The sequence below is a fragment of the Mustela nivalis genome, assembly GCF_964662115.1.
Source record: "Mustela nivalis genome assembly, chromosome: 11".
In the NCBI taxonomy this organism is placed as follows: Eukaryota; Metazoa; Chordata; class Mammalia; order Carnivora; family Mustelidae; genus Mustela; species Mustela nivalis.
Window position 1 is genome coordinate 68,671,131 of NC_139030.1, and position 15,158 is coordinate 68,686,288.

At 59.5% G+C, this 15,158-nt stretch overlaps 1 protein-coding gene and 1 long non-coding RNA gene across 6 annotated transcripts; one reads left to right on the forward strand and one right to left on the reverse strand.

Annotated features, from left to right (window-relative positions):
• Nucleotides 1-288: 288 nt before the first annotated feature.
• On the reverse strand, nucleotides 289-11,716 carry CAPN10 (calpain 10). Of its 2 annotated transcripts, none has more exons than XM_082689767.1 (12): nucleotides 11,440-11,716; nucleotides 9,121-9,252; nucleotides 7,766-7,962; nucleotides 6,776-6,993; nucleotides 4,775-4,916; nucleotides 4,305-4,416; nucleotides 3,696-3,824; nucleotides 3,091-3,293; nucleotides 2,708-2,963; nucleotides 1,175-1,374; nucleotides 909-954; nucleotides 289-736 (listed from the first exon to the last, which is right to left on the reverse strand). In XM_082689767.1, exons 1-12 carry the CDS (start codon nucleotides 11,563-11,565, stop codon nucleotides 707-709), a joined length of 1,791 nt encoding a protein of 596 aa, XP_082545893.1. In that variant the 5' UTR covers nucleotides 11,566-11,716; the 3' UTR covers nucleotides 289-706. The 2 variants fall into 2 exon arrangements, with proteins under 2 accessions (XP_082545893.1, XP_082545892.1); XM_082689766.1 differs by having other exon boundaries at nucleotides 3,696-3,976; nucleotides 4,305-4,471.
• LOC309843836 lies at nucleotides 11,686-13,719 on the forward strand. Of its 4 annotated transcripts, none has more exons than XR_014300357.1 (3): nucleotides 11,686-11,774; nucleotides 12,780-12,897; nucleotides 13,497-13,719. It is a non-coding gene; the product is annotated as an uncharacterized lncRNA (long non-coding RNA). The 4 variants fall into 4 exon arrangements; XR_014300358.1 differs by having other exon boundaries at nucleotides 12,808-12,897; XR_014300359.1 differs by lacking the exon at nucleotides 11,686-11,774 and adding an exon at nucleotides 12,011-12,296 and having other exon boundaries at nucleotides 12,808-12,897.
• Nucleotides 13,720-15,158: the final 1,439 nt, after the last annotated feature.

A 15,158-nucleotide genomic window follows, 5' to 3' on the forward strand; every position in this document is an offset into this window, starting at 1 on the left:
AGCCCAGCATGAACAGGGAGGAGGATGTGAGCCGTAAGCTGTGCCAATTCTCTTTCCCAGCCACCACCTCCTGCTCCTGTACCAGGGCACGTGCCCACCCCTACCAGCCCTCCAAACCTCTCAGCACCGCTGTCTGCCCCCCAAATCAGCCATGCCAGCCTCACAGGCCAGCTAGGCCTGTCCCAGACGCCATGGTCACTGGCAGCACACAAGTGGCTGGGCGGAGGGCCCCCAGGGGACACAGCATCTAGTCTTCCCCTCCTCTGCAGGAAGAAGACGAGACTTGTCTGTAAACCACTCAGTACTCATGTTTATTTATAAAGTTATTTCCTAAAAAGGTTGCACATAAATAGTTATCAACAAGATCATCATACTCTGCTCTGGTCTGCTGTAAGGCCTCTCTCCAGAGCCAGGTGCAGGTACCATGAAGGGACATCGTGGAGGGTCAACGGCAAGCTCTGCGGCCTGAGCCATGAGGAACAGAGACGCCGTGTGTGTGGCTTCCCCTGCCCTCCCTGCGGCGCCTGCTGCACCTCTGGCCCTGGGCCCCGCAGGATGGGCTCTTCGCCTAGACCTGTTAGCACGTGCAGTCATCCAGCTCAGGCCTGGCCACTGCAGCATCAAGGCTGGGGCATCATGGGAGGGAGCCCCTTGGATACCCCAGTCGCTATAGCTGACACGGCGGGGGGAGAGGGGTGTCACCTGGTTAGGTTTTCATAACTGCCATGAAGGAGGCCTGCAGGAGGAAAGATGGCAAGGGCTGGGCAGCGGCTGCCCTGGATGGCAGCTGGGGCCTGCCCCCCTTGTGCACCGCCACAGCTACACTGCCACATCTGTTACTGCAGCTCCCGCCCCTTGGCCCTCCTGCCAAGAGACAAGTGTGCCCGTGTCCCCAGCCCCACACCTACCTCCTGGAGGAGCTGCCCCAGCCTCTCCTGGCTGTGGATGGAGCGCCTGCGGGATAGAAGACACAGTAGCCTGGCTGGCCCCCAGCCCGAGGAGCAGCTGCGCTCACCTCCTGCCACCCCCGCCTCCTGCCACCCCCTGCACGCTGACATGCCCTGCCTGCTGCTGCTCTGCTGGAACAGGTCGGAGCTGGGGTGGGTGGGCTAGAGGGGACGAAAGGGAGGGGCACACACACGCTGAGGAATCACCCCCAGCCCTAGAGCCCCACCTGTCTATCCTGGTGGCAATGGTCACCGTGAAGGCCCCTTCCGTGTCTGGCAGGTAGGTGGAGGGCACGATCCTGTAGGTCCCTGCCGACAGGTGGCAGAGCCGGCTTACTTCCTGGGCGTAGCGATGCGGCACACAGCTCAGCACAGGCTCCTGAAGTAGCAGGCCGGGTGAACTGCGGCTCCCCCCGTCCACCGGAACCTGGGGGACGCACGGGCTCAGACAGGGGAGGCCTGTCCACTGGGCCGCCATGGCCAACAGGAACGGCTCTCCTTCCTCAGTTTGGCCTGTCTGAGGCTGGGCTGTGCGGGGTCAGGCAAGACAGGGGCACTCTGCCTGGATCTGGATCTCCCACATCACACACCTGCCCTTTCCCAGTGGGGACACCCGCCCAGCCTGCCAAGCTGGGCCCACCGCTCACCAAGGCCCCATAACCCTTGTTAGGTGTGCAGCCCTGCCTGGGGGACTACCACCATCACACGGCCCAGGGCTCTGTCCCAAGACTCATCTGACCGGCTCCTGGCATTGGCACTTTTATCAAAGCTCCAGTTTTTATCGAAGCTCCCCCACAGATGCCCCAGGGGACAGCCTGGGGCAAGCAAGACTCCACAATGAGCCCCCCGCTCTTGGGGAGCACAGTGGCTCTGTCCTCCCAAAGGTACACAAGCTTCTCAGAGACCTGACCTATATCCACAGCCCAGGCTACGTGTGCCTCCCCCCACCACACCAGCCATCGTCCCAGCCTATGCCCTCCTCAGGCACCCGCTGGCTCATCAAGCCCATCTTGAGGTGGAGCCCCCAGGAGGAGCACACGTGTGGGTTGTGAGCCACTTCATTGCCATGGCATCTGGGCCTGCAACCTCGGACCCTGACACTGTATCTGTCTCCCTTCCTCCAACCACAGGTCTGCTCAGCACAGCACAGCACAGCCAGAGCTGAGGTGCAGAAAGGAGATCTGGGGTAGCGTTTAAGATGTACAGGCCTGCCTGGGCCTCAACACCCGCTCCTCTTCACCGCATGACAGCTTTCTGACCCAAGAATTATCTAAGCCTTGCACTGGGTGGCATCTGTCCACGTGGGCCTCACACTGTCTTTTGTGGCCTCCTCCCTCCCTTTCCTGCTCCACCAGGCGAGCCTGTGCTAGGGTCCCCTCCTGGTCCCCAGAGGATGCCCTCTCCCTGGAAGAGTGGCCCCAGAAGGTTGGGGCACAGGGAAGAGTGGGGCTACGTGGCTTTGGGGCAGCTCCTGGTGGGGCACACCCTCGGGTCTCCTGGGCAGGAGGCACAGCTCAGGGGAGCAGAACTGACCTCCTGACACTGCTGCTCTGAACTGGGTGAGCGGACAGGGGGCTGTCTGAGCTGACCCAGGGCCCCAGTGAATTACAGACTTCAGGAAACTAGACATGGATCTTGCATGGGACCGGCCACCCGGCTGTGCCCACACAACCAAGTCCAGGCCACCGTCATGCCTGGCCACCCGTGGGGACACAGTCCCTCTGAGAGCCTCCCTGCCCCCCGGAGCAGGAGGAGCTTGCCTGGAAGACGTGGAAGCCAATGGGATGGCACTGGGCGTCCTGGCAGTGCTGGCGCAGAGTGATGCGGATGCAGCGGGGGCCTGGGCCCTCGGGGACTGACAGGGGGAAGCAGGGGTTGCTAGGGTAGGAGGCAAAGTTCCTGCTGCCCCCTGCTGTCTGGCCGCTTCTCCAGGAGCCCCGCAGCTGTACTGTCTCCCACTCGCCCTCAGGCAGGGCCTCCCCAGGGGCAGGGCTCCCAGCCGATGGCTTGATGGCACTGCCCGGGAAAGACACACGGGAGGGCAGCTGGCAGCGAGCTCCGGACCGTGGACACACACACCCCTCCCATGAAGCTGCCTGGGCCATGCTGCCCTTTTCTCCTAGAGCTCCTCCATGCCCCTCACCTGAGGGAGATTCTCCCGCTAGAGAAGACCCGCAGCAGAAACTGCCCTGGCACGTCCTTCAGGAAGGTGCTGGGCACAGCCAGGTAGTAGCCCGGTGTGAGTTCGCAGCGGAGGTGGACCTCCCGGTCGTAGGCATGGCACAAGGTGCCAGCAACGGGGGGTGTGGACAGGACCCTGGGCAGGCTGACCCGCCGCTTCTCCACCTGCACAGAGGAGGGCTGTGGGCCACCATCCCGAGACAGGCCCCGCCACCTTCGCCCACTGGAAGGGCCTCTCAAATGACTTCATGAAAGAGCACCTGGACCTGTGGGTCCTTCCCAGCATGGCGGGGGCAGGGCCAGAGTGCTCCCCAGGCCAGGGCTCTCACTCAACCCAGGGGTCAGAGTCCCCCTGCTCTGGGAGACCGCAGACCAATCTAGATGGGGCTGGGCCCCGTTCCCTCCTGCCAGTCAGCCAACAGCTGCTTCTGCTTCATCTCCCTTTGTCCGACAGACACGGGCCGGGCTGGGCATAGCTGGGTCTGTGGGAGCCCCAGCAGATAGGCGACCCGGGAGGATGAGGCAGGTAAGGCTCCCGGCACTCGCTCATGTCCCAGCAGGAGTTACCTTCCAGATATGCAGGCCCACGGCCTGGTAGTCCTCGCTCAGGAAGCTGGCCGGGCTCCTCACGGCACACTCGCCCCTCGCCGGTGCCCGAGCCCGGCCTGCCCGGCCCGTGGCACGCACCCTGGGTCTCTGCAGGACGGCAACAAACACCTCGCTCGGTTCTGAGACCCGCAGCCAGTATTTGGGGTTGCTGGGAAAGCCGCTGTTGTTCCGACAGCCTCCTGCCGACTGCCCCTTGACCCAGGCCCCAGGCAGTTCCTGAGTGTGGCACAGCGCCTTTTCTAGGGGAGAACCAGCAGGCAGCAGCCTCAGGAAAGGGCTCCCACTCGGGCTTCCCTGCCACTCTCACCAGCACCAGCTACAGCACCCTGGAGGCAGGAGCCCCGCAGTCTCCCACCACCTCAAGCCGCCTGGGATGGGAGGGGATGGAGCGCTCACTCCACACACAGGGTGAGCAGAATAGGGCCCGGGGGCGAGGGCTGGGCTGGGAGCCCCCAGAGGGATGCGGTGCTGCTCAGCCCTGACATCCGGAGGCAGGGAGGCTCAGAGAGCCTGTGCAGGTTGGCCTACCCCTACAAGGGCCTGTCCCAGGTTAGGCCTCCCCTTTACCTGAGTAGAGGCTCTGCAGGTAGCCGGCCTCCGTGATCGGGAAGCCAACGGTGACTTCATCAAACTCCCGGAGGAACTCCTCCTCCTCCACCCAGAACTCTCCTTCCTGCAGCTGGGACAGCAACTCGGACTCATCGGCTGGATCTACCTGGCTCCACCCTTCGCCCCTGGAAGGCAGCTTCTTTCAGCAGCGGCCCATCACCCCTGAGCTGACAGCACTGACGGGAGCTCCGTGACCTGCCAGTTTCTTGCCAGCCCAGCTCAGAATGGCTCTGCCCTGGCCATACCCCCCTCCCTCTCTGAGGCTCCTACCTCTGGACCTGTCTGTCCAGGGCTGATCCCCTAAGCAGGCTAGTGAAGGCTGTGCCTGAGCTGCTGCTAGCCTCAAAACATCTCTTCACTGCTGCTCAGGGCCCCAGACCCCTGCCTTCCCTGACAGCAGCACAGTCCCGGCCCTCAGCCACACTCACCCCTCTCTCCAGGGCCCCTGCCAGCACCGCCGGCCCCAGGGATTCTGAATACGCAGCAGCAGGAGGCTCTGGCCGGCCCGGCCCTGGAGCTCTCGCAGATCCGACACAATGAAGGCATGAAACTCCCCCAGCTCCCTGGCACCTGGGTGAGGAATGGCTGGGTTGTAGGCTGGAAGTCCCCAAACTGGGCACATGCACCGGTCTGTCTCCCTTCCCATGGGATACATTAGCCCACCCAACCGTGGCCATGGCAGCGCCTAGATCCCAATGGACAGCTGGGGCTCCTTTCCTGACCACTGTGGACAAGTGAGCTTAGGAGTGGCCTGAGCCAGTGCAGAGTCCTGGCTGAGGACCTGGGTGTAGACTGTGGCTCGGCTGCCAAGGGCCCAGCTGGCCATTCCCTTCTTGGGGCCTCGGTTCCCGCTGGGATGGAGGAGCAAGGCTGGCCAGCTGACAAGGCAGTGCAAGGCGGGATCTCAAAGGTGCGGCTACAAGGGTTGTCAGCAACAGGTCTGGGGCAGGTCTGGGACCTCCAAGAAGAGCAATCTCCTCCTGGCCAGGCCAGCTAGCTGAGTGGGCAGGGGGGCACTGCGTGGCCAGAGATTGTGGGACCAAACACTGCTGGGGGGCAGACTGGAGACCCAGAAAGGAAACAACCCTATTTGCCCAGAGTCCCTTGGGTCATACCATATGGAAGTGGAGGAGCCAAACGGTGACTAGAGCCCCACCTGCGGAAGAGGGGTGGCAGTCCAGAAAGAAAAAGAAATTTCTGGAATGTCCTTAAAAAGCTTTCTTTAGGGGCACCTGGGTGGCTCCCTGGATTAAAGTCTCTGCCTTCGTTCGGCTCAGGTCATGATTGAGTCCTGGGATTGAGCCCTGCATCAGGTTCTTTGCTCAGCAGGGAGCATGCTTCCCCCTCTCTCTGTCTCTGCCTGCCTCTCTGCCTACTTGTGATCTGTCAAATAAATAAATAAAATCTTAAAAAAGAAAAGAAAAAGAAAAACCTTTCTTTAGAATGGCGCTGTAGCCACCACTCTGAGTGTCTGCCCAAATCCCCAGCGCTGAGACACCTCTGCGGGATCCAGCTGAGCGCCGGCAGCACCCCCTGCTTTGTCTGGAGGTTTCTGCAAAGCCTGGGGTGCTAAGAATGAGCCCTGCCCCAGCTTGGGGGCGGCTGATGCCAAGCCTCAGGGAGAGTTCTGACGCCGCACCCTGCACAGTCAGCATGGCACCTGTGGGCCTCCCCCTGCCCCCTCACAGAGTGGTGGCAGCCTGACCTGTGCCCAGCCCAGTGGCATTCACTGTCCACACACACTGTTTATTTCAACGTCTGTGTCCTTGGGCCAAAAAACCCATTATGAGAATCATCCTAAACGTGCAGGCTGTTAAACACGGAAACATTCAGTAATTCTGTCCCTAATGTGAGAGACTGGAAAGCCCTGAAACGGGTGATGTTAAGGGGCAGAGTAAGAAGACACAGCAGCCCGGCTGACAGAATGAGACACCTGCAGTCCACACAGCGCCAGAGAAAGCAGAGGGAGCACGAGGTACAACACACAAGACTGTTTGTGGAAAAGCCCCGAGGGTCATGGAAAAGTCAAAACAGTTCTGTGTGCACGGTTTCTTCATTTTGAGAAACTTCCTTTAATGAGCACGGAAACCACTCAAACGAAAACCTGAGTCTGATTTTGCCAGGGTGCCATGGGCCAGAAATGCTGCCACCCCGGGTTCTGGAGTTTCTGGTGGCGGCCGCCCTGGCAGAGGTTCCAGCCTCAACCTACTCCCAAAGTTGGGGAGAAAGAAAAAAATCAAGGGAAAAAGGGACCCTCCCTCTGGAGAAGGACAGGTGGCAGGGGAAGGTCACACACCAGATACCGGGTTTGAAAGACAAATGTCTTGTTTTCCACTCAGTCCTGACGGGGGCCCTGAGAACCAGCCCGTGTGCGGCTGTGGGGCACAGGGGCACAGGCCCATCCCACGGGCACCTGCCTGCCGCCTCACCTGCTCTGGGGCTGAGCACCGAGCAGCTTATCAGACACCGGTCCTTGAGGTTGAGCAACTGCCGACAAGTCCTGTGCTCTGAGCTGCCAGGCCTGTCCTGTTGGCCACTGGTTCTGACCAAGTCCTTCAGGCTCCACCTTTCTGCCAGGCCCCCAGTTAGGTCCACCAGGGCATCAGCCACCTGCCCCGCCCACAGGTGCTCGTAGGACCCGTAGACCCTGGGGAGACATAATCACAGGAAGTGAGCCTCTGGCACAGGGACACAGCGGCCTGCCTCTCTTCCATCTGCAACACCCTCAAATCACCTGACCCTCCACTTCAGTAGCTTCTCTTTACTCCTGCCTCATCCTCACCAAGGACAGACATCACTGGACTCTCAAAGGCCACACTGCACAGTGGGCCCAGCCCTGCCCCATGGCCTCCAGCATGGACACAAGCGGGAGGCAGCATGAGGCGTGAGGCTGTGAACACGCACTGCTCCACTTCTCCAGATCGAACCCCACCGTGGTCCTGGGATGGAGGCACTCGCACCCACATCACTGCAGGCCTGCCTTACTCCCTTTGTGCAAAGGTCTGCTTATCACAGCAGCCTCTTCTGGCAGGCTGAGCAGTATATTCTAAGATGGCCATTTTCCCATTCAGACCTGGGGTGAGGGGCACGGCCTCAGGCAGGATCTCGATAAGCAAGCACAGAGACCTGGGTGGCTTTACTCCTCCCTGACTTTGAAGCGAGGACAGGGAAAGAGGGAGTGGGTAGCAGGGGTGGGGTTGTGTGTGTGGGGGGCACAGAGATGGGCACTACAGGCCCTGTCTCAGAGTTTCTATCTCTGGACAGGTCGGTCCCACCGCAGGCCTGGCTGCCAGGTTCTGGGGACTGAGGAGGGCACTCAGCCCAGGGAGAGCAGAAATGTGCTGCCTGGGAATGGCCTAAGGCAGCTGTGGCTCCCCAGCCCACCCCAGCCTGGCCCCTTCAGCCTTCGGCACGCGTACTTGGCATAGACCTTCTCCAATAGGGGAAGCCAGAACACATCCTCTCTCTGGCACCGGGAGAAGCAGAGTCTCCCTGCAAGACAAGGCAGACGGTCATCTATGGTCACCTCCAGCCAGTGTCCAAATTGCCAGATTCGACAAGTAAAGGAGCCACGGTACGTGTGGTCACGCCAGCTTGGCTGTCCTGGAGGGAAGACCTACCACGCACAGGGAAAGGCAAAAGGAGAGCATGAGAGACAAACCATGCACTGTTTCCCACGCACTGTCACAAGAGCTGCTCCACACTCCCCTGCTGCTCTGCCTGGGTCCTGACTTCGCTCCACAGCTGGATGTCCGTGTGGATGCAAAACCCAGTAGCCACACAGAAAACTAACAGACTTTCCAGTAAAACATCTTAGGACCACACTGCCGAGTGTCTCTAAAACCTTAAGGCCAACAATGATGTCTTACTGTCCCAAATAACCTCTTGACCTGAATCCAAAACAAACATGACTTTTACAGGCAATTCTCAGCAGAGCTGGCTGTGGATGGCAGTCACAGTGACCCCCCAGCTACAGGTGGGGCAGGGGCGGGGGTCTCAGCAATTCTGCCAGCGCCTGGACCCAGTGCGTTCACTGCAGGCTTTGGAGTTCTGACCCAGAATAAGACACAGGTGGGCTCTGCACCTACACAAGCTTGTCCGGTCCTGCTCTGTCACTTACTGACTATGAACATGTTATCAACGGTTTTAGCGTTGTTTGCAAATGAGGGCAAAGCCAGACAGGCCCTAAGTACAAAGGCCAGCAACTATGGTGTGATTAGCAGGGCCTTGGGACATGACAGTAGCTCCAAAGGGGTCACTACTGTCAGTGTTGCTGCTTTAATCAATAACGTCCAGGCAGGAGCCAAACAAAGCTGTGAGGCTCCTGAGAAGCACACTGAGCAGGCCTTTTATACCTGTGCTATCAGCCTAGCCTCTGTTTTAACCACCTTTTGCCAATTTATGTTCAAAACTGTTAAAAACAAAAAAATCAACTAGCTAGGGAAACATACTCCAAACCAAGGGCATAGGACCTGCCAGCCGAACCTTCCCTACTCTGGGTAGCTGTGCTCATCTTTGCATCCCAAGCACACAGCCTGCATGAGAGCCGAGGGCTCAGAAGGGCAGAACAGAGGGAAAAGCCCACATGCTGGAACCCTGGGGACACCTCAGAGCCCCTGTGGCCTGAGCGCAGAGCTGTCTCTTCCACCAGCTACACCAGACAGCCACAGCAGAGCCCACAGAGCAGGAGCTTCAGCTGCCCTGCCTCCACCTTCCTTCCTGCGCACAGCGGACAGGAAGACAGCGGAAGAGCAGCCCTGCCCGCCCCAGATACCTGGTCCAGGAGCTGCTGGCTCTTCTGCAGAGCGGCACAGGCACACAGGAGCCAGCAGTCTCCCAGCAGCCCTTGCTTCACCTGTCCGTCCAGTGGGTTATCTGCAAACAGCCGGGGCGTGGCACAAATTTCCTGAAATAAAGAATATCACCCAGTTACATCATGCCTGAAGACTAGTCTCTAAAACTAAGAAGACAGGATTGAGGTGACAGGCCTGGGGAGCTCTTCTAGTCACCCATATTGCCTAAGAGGGAAGGGGAAGCAGCTGGCCTCCCATAACCCCTCCTGGCTTTAGATCACCCCATCCGGCTTAAGTCCTAGGGTCCTGTCTCTGTCTACCTTCCTAAAATGGCAAAACTGCAACTCTAGATGAGTCCCACCATCTCCCTTCTCGAAACAGCTAACTTGCCCTAGAAAGTGGTTTCACTTTAAGTTCGTAATGGCAAATCTCAGACAGATCCTCCATACTGCTAGAATCCTGCTTAATTTCCCCAAACCCAGACTACTTTATACCTTTCCCTTTCCCCTCCTAACACTTCCATGCCCTCACCCTTTTCCACGGCCCTCTGAGCTGATGACCTTGCCAGAAGCTTCCTCAGAAGCAACCCCCGCCTGATCCCCTCTCCTGCCTTCTTTAGAGCCAGCGTTCCTCCCATGACCCCCACTCTCCTCCACCCATGCAGGGAGAATTCCACCAGCATAAGGCAGAGAGAACCCCCATCTTCTGTAAAATACTGCCCCCCTCTGCATTATCTCCCCTTGAGTCTTCCCTTCTCTGACAGACTTCTTGTGAAAGAGCTGCCTTCCTTACTTCCTCCATCCTGCTCCCTAAGCATGGGCCCCTCCAGCCTCTAGGCCAGTCACCTCTGTGTTGTCAAATCCAAAGGGCTCACTCTGTTCTCGTCTTTCCTGACACTTGGCAGCATCACAGAACAGTGGCTGTCCCCTTGCACTCCCCCACAGTCCCCTCTTGGCTCCCATGGTTCCATGTGTTCCTGGCTGTCCTTTCACCTCACCGCCTGCTGGCTCTCCAAGCTACCTGTCAGGACTCCTGCTTAAACCCTCTAGGGAATGTTAGGGACCCTCAAGGCTCAGTTCCAAGCCCTCTCTTCTTCTTCAGACCCACTTTCTCCTGAAGTACTGTTTGGGGCCCTCGGCCCTGTTATGGGCCCCATTCCCAGATGTCTGGGTCCTCTAGCCCAGAACTTCCTGAGCACCTAACTCTCAAGCCCACCTACCTGTGGACAGCTCTGCTCACACCTGTGCGAGCAAAATGGAACGCCAAAGTTCCATTCCTAGCTATTCCCCACCTCCCAGTGTCTCCAGCACATCAAACAGGAGCACCATCTACCCAGGTGCCCAGGCTACAAATCTGGAAGTCGTTCTTGATCCTTGCTTCATCCTCACCCTCTACTTCCAATTGGTCACTAAGACTCATTAACCCCCTCCAAATTATTTCTCAAATCCATCCACTTCAAAGCCCCTGTCCTACAGGGTGCCATGCTACCCTGAGCCCCTGCACCTCTCTCTAGGACCACTGCATTCCTGCCCTGTCAGTCCACTTCCCAGCCAGTAAAAGTGAGCTTCTTCAAACATAAACTCACTCAAATCCCTCCTCCACTAAAACCCTCTAAAGGCCTCCCTCTGTGCCTAAAATGCATTTTTAATCCCAATTCCACTGGCACTTTCGTGCTTCCTGAGCACCTCTGTGACCTGAGCCACGCTGCTGCGAGGGCTGGTGACAGACCATGCAGCGGTACTTGCCGGCAGGGGAGGGCTCTCCCCAGGTCTTACCTATCCCATGAACCATTTGTAAAGATGGTCTGCACTAGCGCACGCAGCACTAGGCAGGAGCGTCCCTCTCCATGGTCAGCGTCAAGAGTTCCCATGCGGAAATGCCGGTGAGAACAGCCCTGCCTTCCAGAAGAGCAAGAGCACGGTCCATCTCGGCAAACGCGGGAAACAGAGCCGGGCGCCTGTGGCCGGGAGAGCCGTGCGGCCCAGAGGCTCGGCCGGCCGGACGCCCGTCAGAGAAGAGGGCCGGGCTGGGGTCTGCTGCACCGGACTTCTCGCCCTGCCCGAACGCCTTCGGAACCAAGATTCGCGCTGGCTCCCTCGCGGGGCACCCTCCCCCCACCCCGCTCCTAAGGGCCGCAGCGGCACCCCGCCTGAGGCAGCGCGCGGGGCCTGACCCAAGGTTCAAGGCCCGGCCCGAGGTTCGGGACCCAGCCCGAGGTTCGGGGCCCTGCGCGAGGTTTGAGACCCAGGTCGAGGTTCGGGGCGCGACCCGAGGTTCGGGGCCCGCGCCAGCCACCCCACCTGCGGCCGCCTCCATGTGATGTCCTCGCGGAACTGGGCCAGCGGCGTGGAGAAGTTGGAGAAAAGCGAGGAGTCCGAAGCCGGGAAGTCGGCGTCCCGAAAGAGCTCCCTGGCTGGCGCCCGCATCCTGGGCGCCCCGAGTTCCCATGGGCTGCCCGCGCCCCCGGCGCCGAGCGCGGCCCCGGAAGTAAAGCCAGTCCGCCGCACGCCCCGCGCGCTCCCGCTCAGTCGCCGCGGTTACCGCCTGACCACGTGACACCGCGGCCCAATCGCACTCAAACGGCGAAAGGGCCCTCCCCCCGGAGAGGCGTGGCTCCCGAGCTCTGCAGTCGCGGGTCGGTGTAGTAGCCCCAGCTGCAGTTCTCTTTCCGGGGTGGATTCTGGGGGGTTGACTCGGCCACTACCGATCCCCCGCGGGCCGACGGGCACCGTGTGGTCGAGCCGGTGCAGCTCGTTCCGGGGCGTTGGGGCCGCTTGGGGTCGCGGGCTCTTGGGGCTGAAGGAACCTGAGAGACCTGTCTGCCGAGGTCGGGCCGCGGACTACAGGTCCCAGCATGCAGCACCGCCTCCCGGAATGCTCCTCTCCTGGCGGCGGCGGCGGCGGCTGCGGCGGCTGCGGGTCGGGCCGCCTGGTCAGGGAGGATTCCGTGAGAGGCTCACGGGGGAAGGCGGTGGCGAGCCGCTGCGGTGGCCAAGGGCTGGGTTCTCGGCTGCAGCTGGCCGGGGGGAGGGCCTGTCGGGCTTGGGACGCTATCTTCTTAGCGGGGCAGACGACGAGGCGGCCGCAGATGGCAGGATATATGGCCCTATGGGCGGGACAGTGAGGGACCTGGACGTGCGGTTACGGCTGCGGGCAGGCAAGGACAGGGATCCCGGGCCCTGCCTCAGTATTTACACTCGCCGCGGGAACCGGCATTTCCCCATTCCTGGGAAGGATGGAAGGCAGGCCTCCGGAGGCTTGTCCGCCGGCCCCGCGGAGCCTGCTTCAGTGGCACCGGAGCCTTCCCAGAGGGCTGGGCAGGGGAGGAGGAAGCGACCTCAGCCCTTGTCGTGGCAGCTCTCCGCTGCTACTGGGATTAGTCAGATCTTGCGTTCCAGGCTGCCTTTACCCAACCTCCAGATAGGAAGGGTAGTCTAGTCTGAGGGGTTCTGCTGTGGAGCGGATAAGTCCCTGCTGCCAGGAGAGAGGCAACCAGGTTCCCGCGACAGTGGCAGCTCCTCCCTACGACTGTGTCACACTGTGGGAGCCCCACCCACCAGGCTATTTCAGAGGCCTGGAGGGCTCTGTTGAGGTTCTGGAAAACAACTAGGTATCTCAACTCCTGTCTCTGGAATGCTAGGACTTCATGACTGTCAACATTCCTATAGCAGTATCTCCTGCAGAGGCTGGTGGCTGCACTGGAGCCGAAGGGAATCTGGAAAGGCCTGGACTCGGCTTCATATTATGGTTCTGACGAAGTAAGTGACGTTTCCTACGTCACTGGTTGCTGGGTTGCTGGACTGTTCTCCCCAGGTAGCACACTGGGGAGAGTCCTCGAGGCCAGTCCGCCATCTGGAGAGCAGGCAGCTTCCTGCGGACATGTGCCACACACGTGACCATTTCCTTTCCCGAGCCTGTGGGTGTTAATCGGTTCTATGGAATCTGAGCCCTGCCTCCTCCCCTCCATCCCCCCAGGTTATCACTATTCTGGAGTTTTTGTGTTCCGTGACTTTGCTCACACTTATGCCCAGATGACTCCCTGTTGTTTTTCAAGGGATTGTCTCTGACTTCACCACTTGGGGCTGGGGGTTGTCTCTTCTGAACCCCCACATCTCTTCCTTGTTCAGTGAGCAGTAACCAGGCCCTGTATTCTCATGGGGACACAGAGAGTAGAAACCTGATTTAGCTGCTGCAGCTGAAGTCATCTGGGGAGTCCAGACCCCTCCCTAGCTCAGGGTCAGAAGTTTGAGAGAGGAGCATGTGCCCCAGCTCAGAGCAACAGGGCACAGAGAACAGTCCTGGGGGGGGGGTTCCCCCACAATCTGCCCAGGGCACTCAATGGCGCCTTCTTTTGTAGCCAGCTTTAGCTGCTGGTGTGTGGAGGGCTGGTGACAGAGACTGCTGCAGTCAGCTCGTGACCACAGGGGGACAACCCGGAAGACAAAGGCCTGGACACGGAGACTCCAGAGCAGAAAGAGCCCGGTGATGTCCCCGAGCCCCTGATCTTGTTGGTTCTAGGATCGTCCACCTTGGGATTATGATTTCATAGATAATAAATACAGTTTTACAGTTTGAGTAAATTTTGAGTTGAGTCTTGTTTCAGCCCTGTACACCTCGTCCAGAGGCCTGTATGCATTGACTACCACTGTGAGTCAAGTTGCCCCAAAACTTAGAAACTTAGACATTTATTAGGTCAAAGTTTCTGTGGGTTAGGAAATGTGGCGGCAGGTGGCTGGTTCTGGCTGAGGGTCTCCGGGGATGGCAGTCACAGTGTCGGCCAGAAATGAGCCAGCTGGACTGGCTGGGGCCGGAGACCTCCACTCCTTGTCATGTGGACCTTTGTGAAGCTGCTTGAGTATTCTCACCACTTGGGGTTTCTCCCAGAGCAAGCGTTCCCAGGGGAATGGAAAGCGGACGCTGTGGGGTGGTTTTAATTTCTTAAAAGTTTTGTATATTTATGTGAGAGACAGTGCACAAGCGAGAGCTCACAGGCAGGGGGAGCAACAGAGGGATAGAGAGAAGCAGGCTCCCCAGTAAGCAGGGAGCCTGATGTAGGACTCAATCCCAGGACCCTGGGATCATGACTGGGAGTGGAAGGCAGACACTTAACCAACTGAGCCACCAGGCGCCCCTCCAGGGTGTTTTATGACCCATCTCGGACGTCCTCCATTGTTTCCACCACGTTCCACCACGTTGAGTGCAGTCCACACTCAAGAGAGGGAGCATGAGAAGCTGTGCACATGCGTTAAGGCCCCTGTAGGCCCTAAGGGGTGGGCTGGGAGCGTGGTTTGTGCAGGAACCAGATGAGCTGTGTGGGAGCCTGGGAAGGGTGGGGGTGGCTGCCCAGGGCTTTTACTTCAAGGGATCACGTGTTGTGAGGTGGGCTCGGAAGGAGGTCTTTGAGGCCAGGATGGAAGAGTGAGCCCAGGGGCCCAGGTTTTGAACCAGCGAAGGAGAAAGAGATTTAGTTTCTTTGAAGGGGCTTGGTGACTAGTCACATGAGTCAGAGAGAGGGCGGGTGCTGCAGGATGGTGGTGCCAAGTGAGGCAGCCCTGGAGGCCCCGTGGACTTGGAAGAACGACTGGCTTTGTGCCCTGTCAGTTTAGGAAGCTCATGGGACTCCTCTTGAAAGAATGGTCTTTGTTCAGGGACATGCCTTGACGTGGATCAGGGCAGGCAGGCTCTCTGTCACATGGCCAGGCCAGGTCTGAATCACAGGGCAGTTTCTGGCCCACAAAACCATACGGGCCCTGGGTCCCCCCCACCCCGCCCCTGCCTCCCAGCAGCCAGAGAGGGGCCCAGTGTCCTGGTCCTGTGGGCAACAGGGTACACTCCAGGCAAGGCCTTCTCTCTGGGAATCTCCAAATGAGGGAAGGGTACAGGTGCGAGGCCCCTCCTGGCTTAGCCAGGCCCACAGCCCCTACCATGCCATCTCTGCTGTCAGACCACTGGGATGACCCTCCCAAGGGCGGAGCCAGGGCCACAGAGAGCCTGGGACCCAGCCCCTACTGGCAGGACT

Coding starts and splice junctions, on each gene's coding strand:
- CAPN10 (XM_082689766.1), bottom strand. CDS start 11,565: ATGCGGGCGCCAGCCAGGGAGCTCTTTCGGGACGCCGACTTCCCGGCT. Junction 3,977..4,304: donor CCTGCAGAGCCTCTACTCAG/GTAAAGGGGAGG, acceptor GTTCTCCCCTAG/AAAAGGCGCTGTGCCACACT. Junction 737..908: donor TGGGGCAGCTCCTCCAGGAG/GTAGGTGTGGGG, acceptor TTCCTCCTGCAG/GCCTCCTTCATGGCAGTTAT.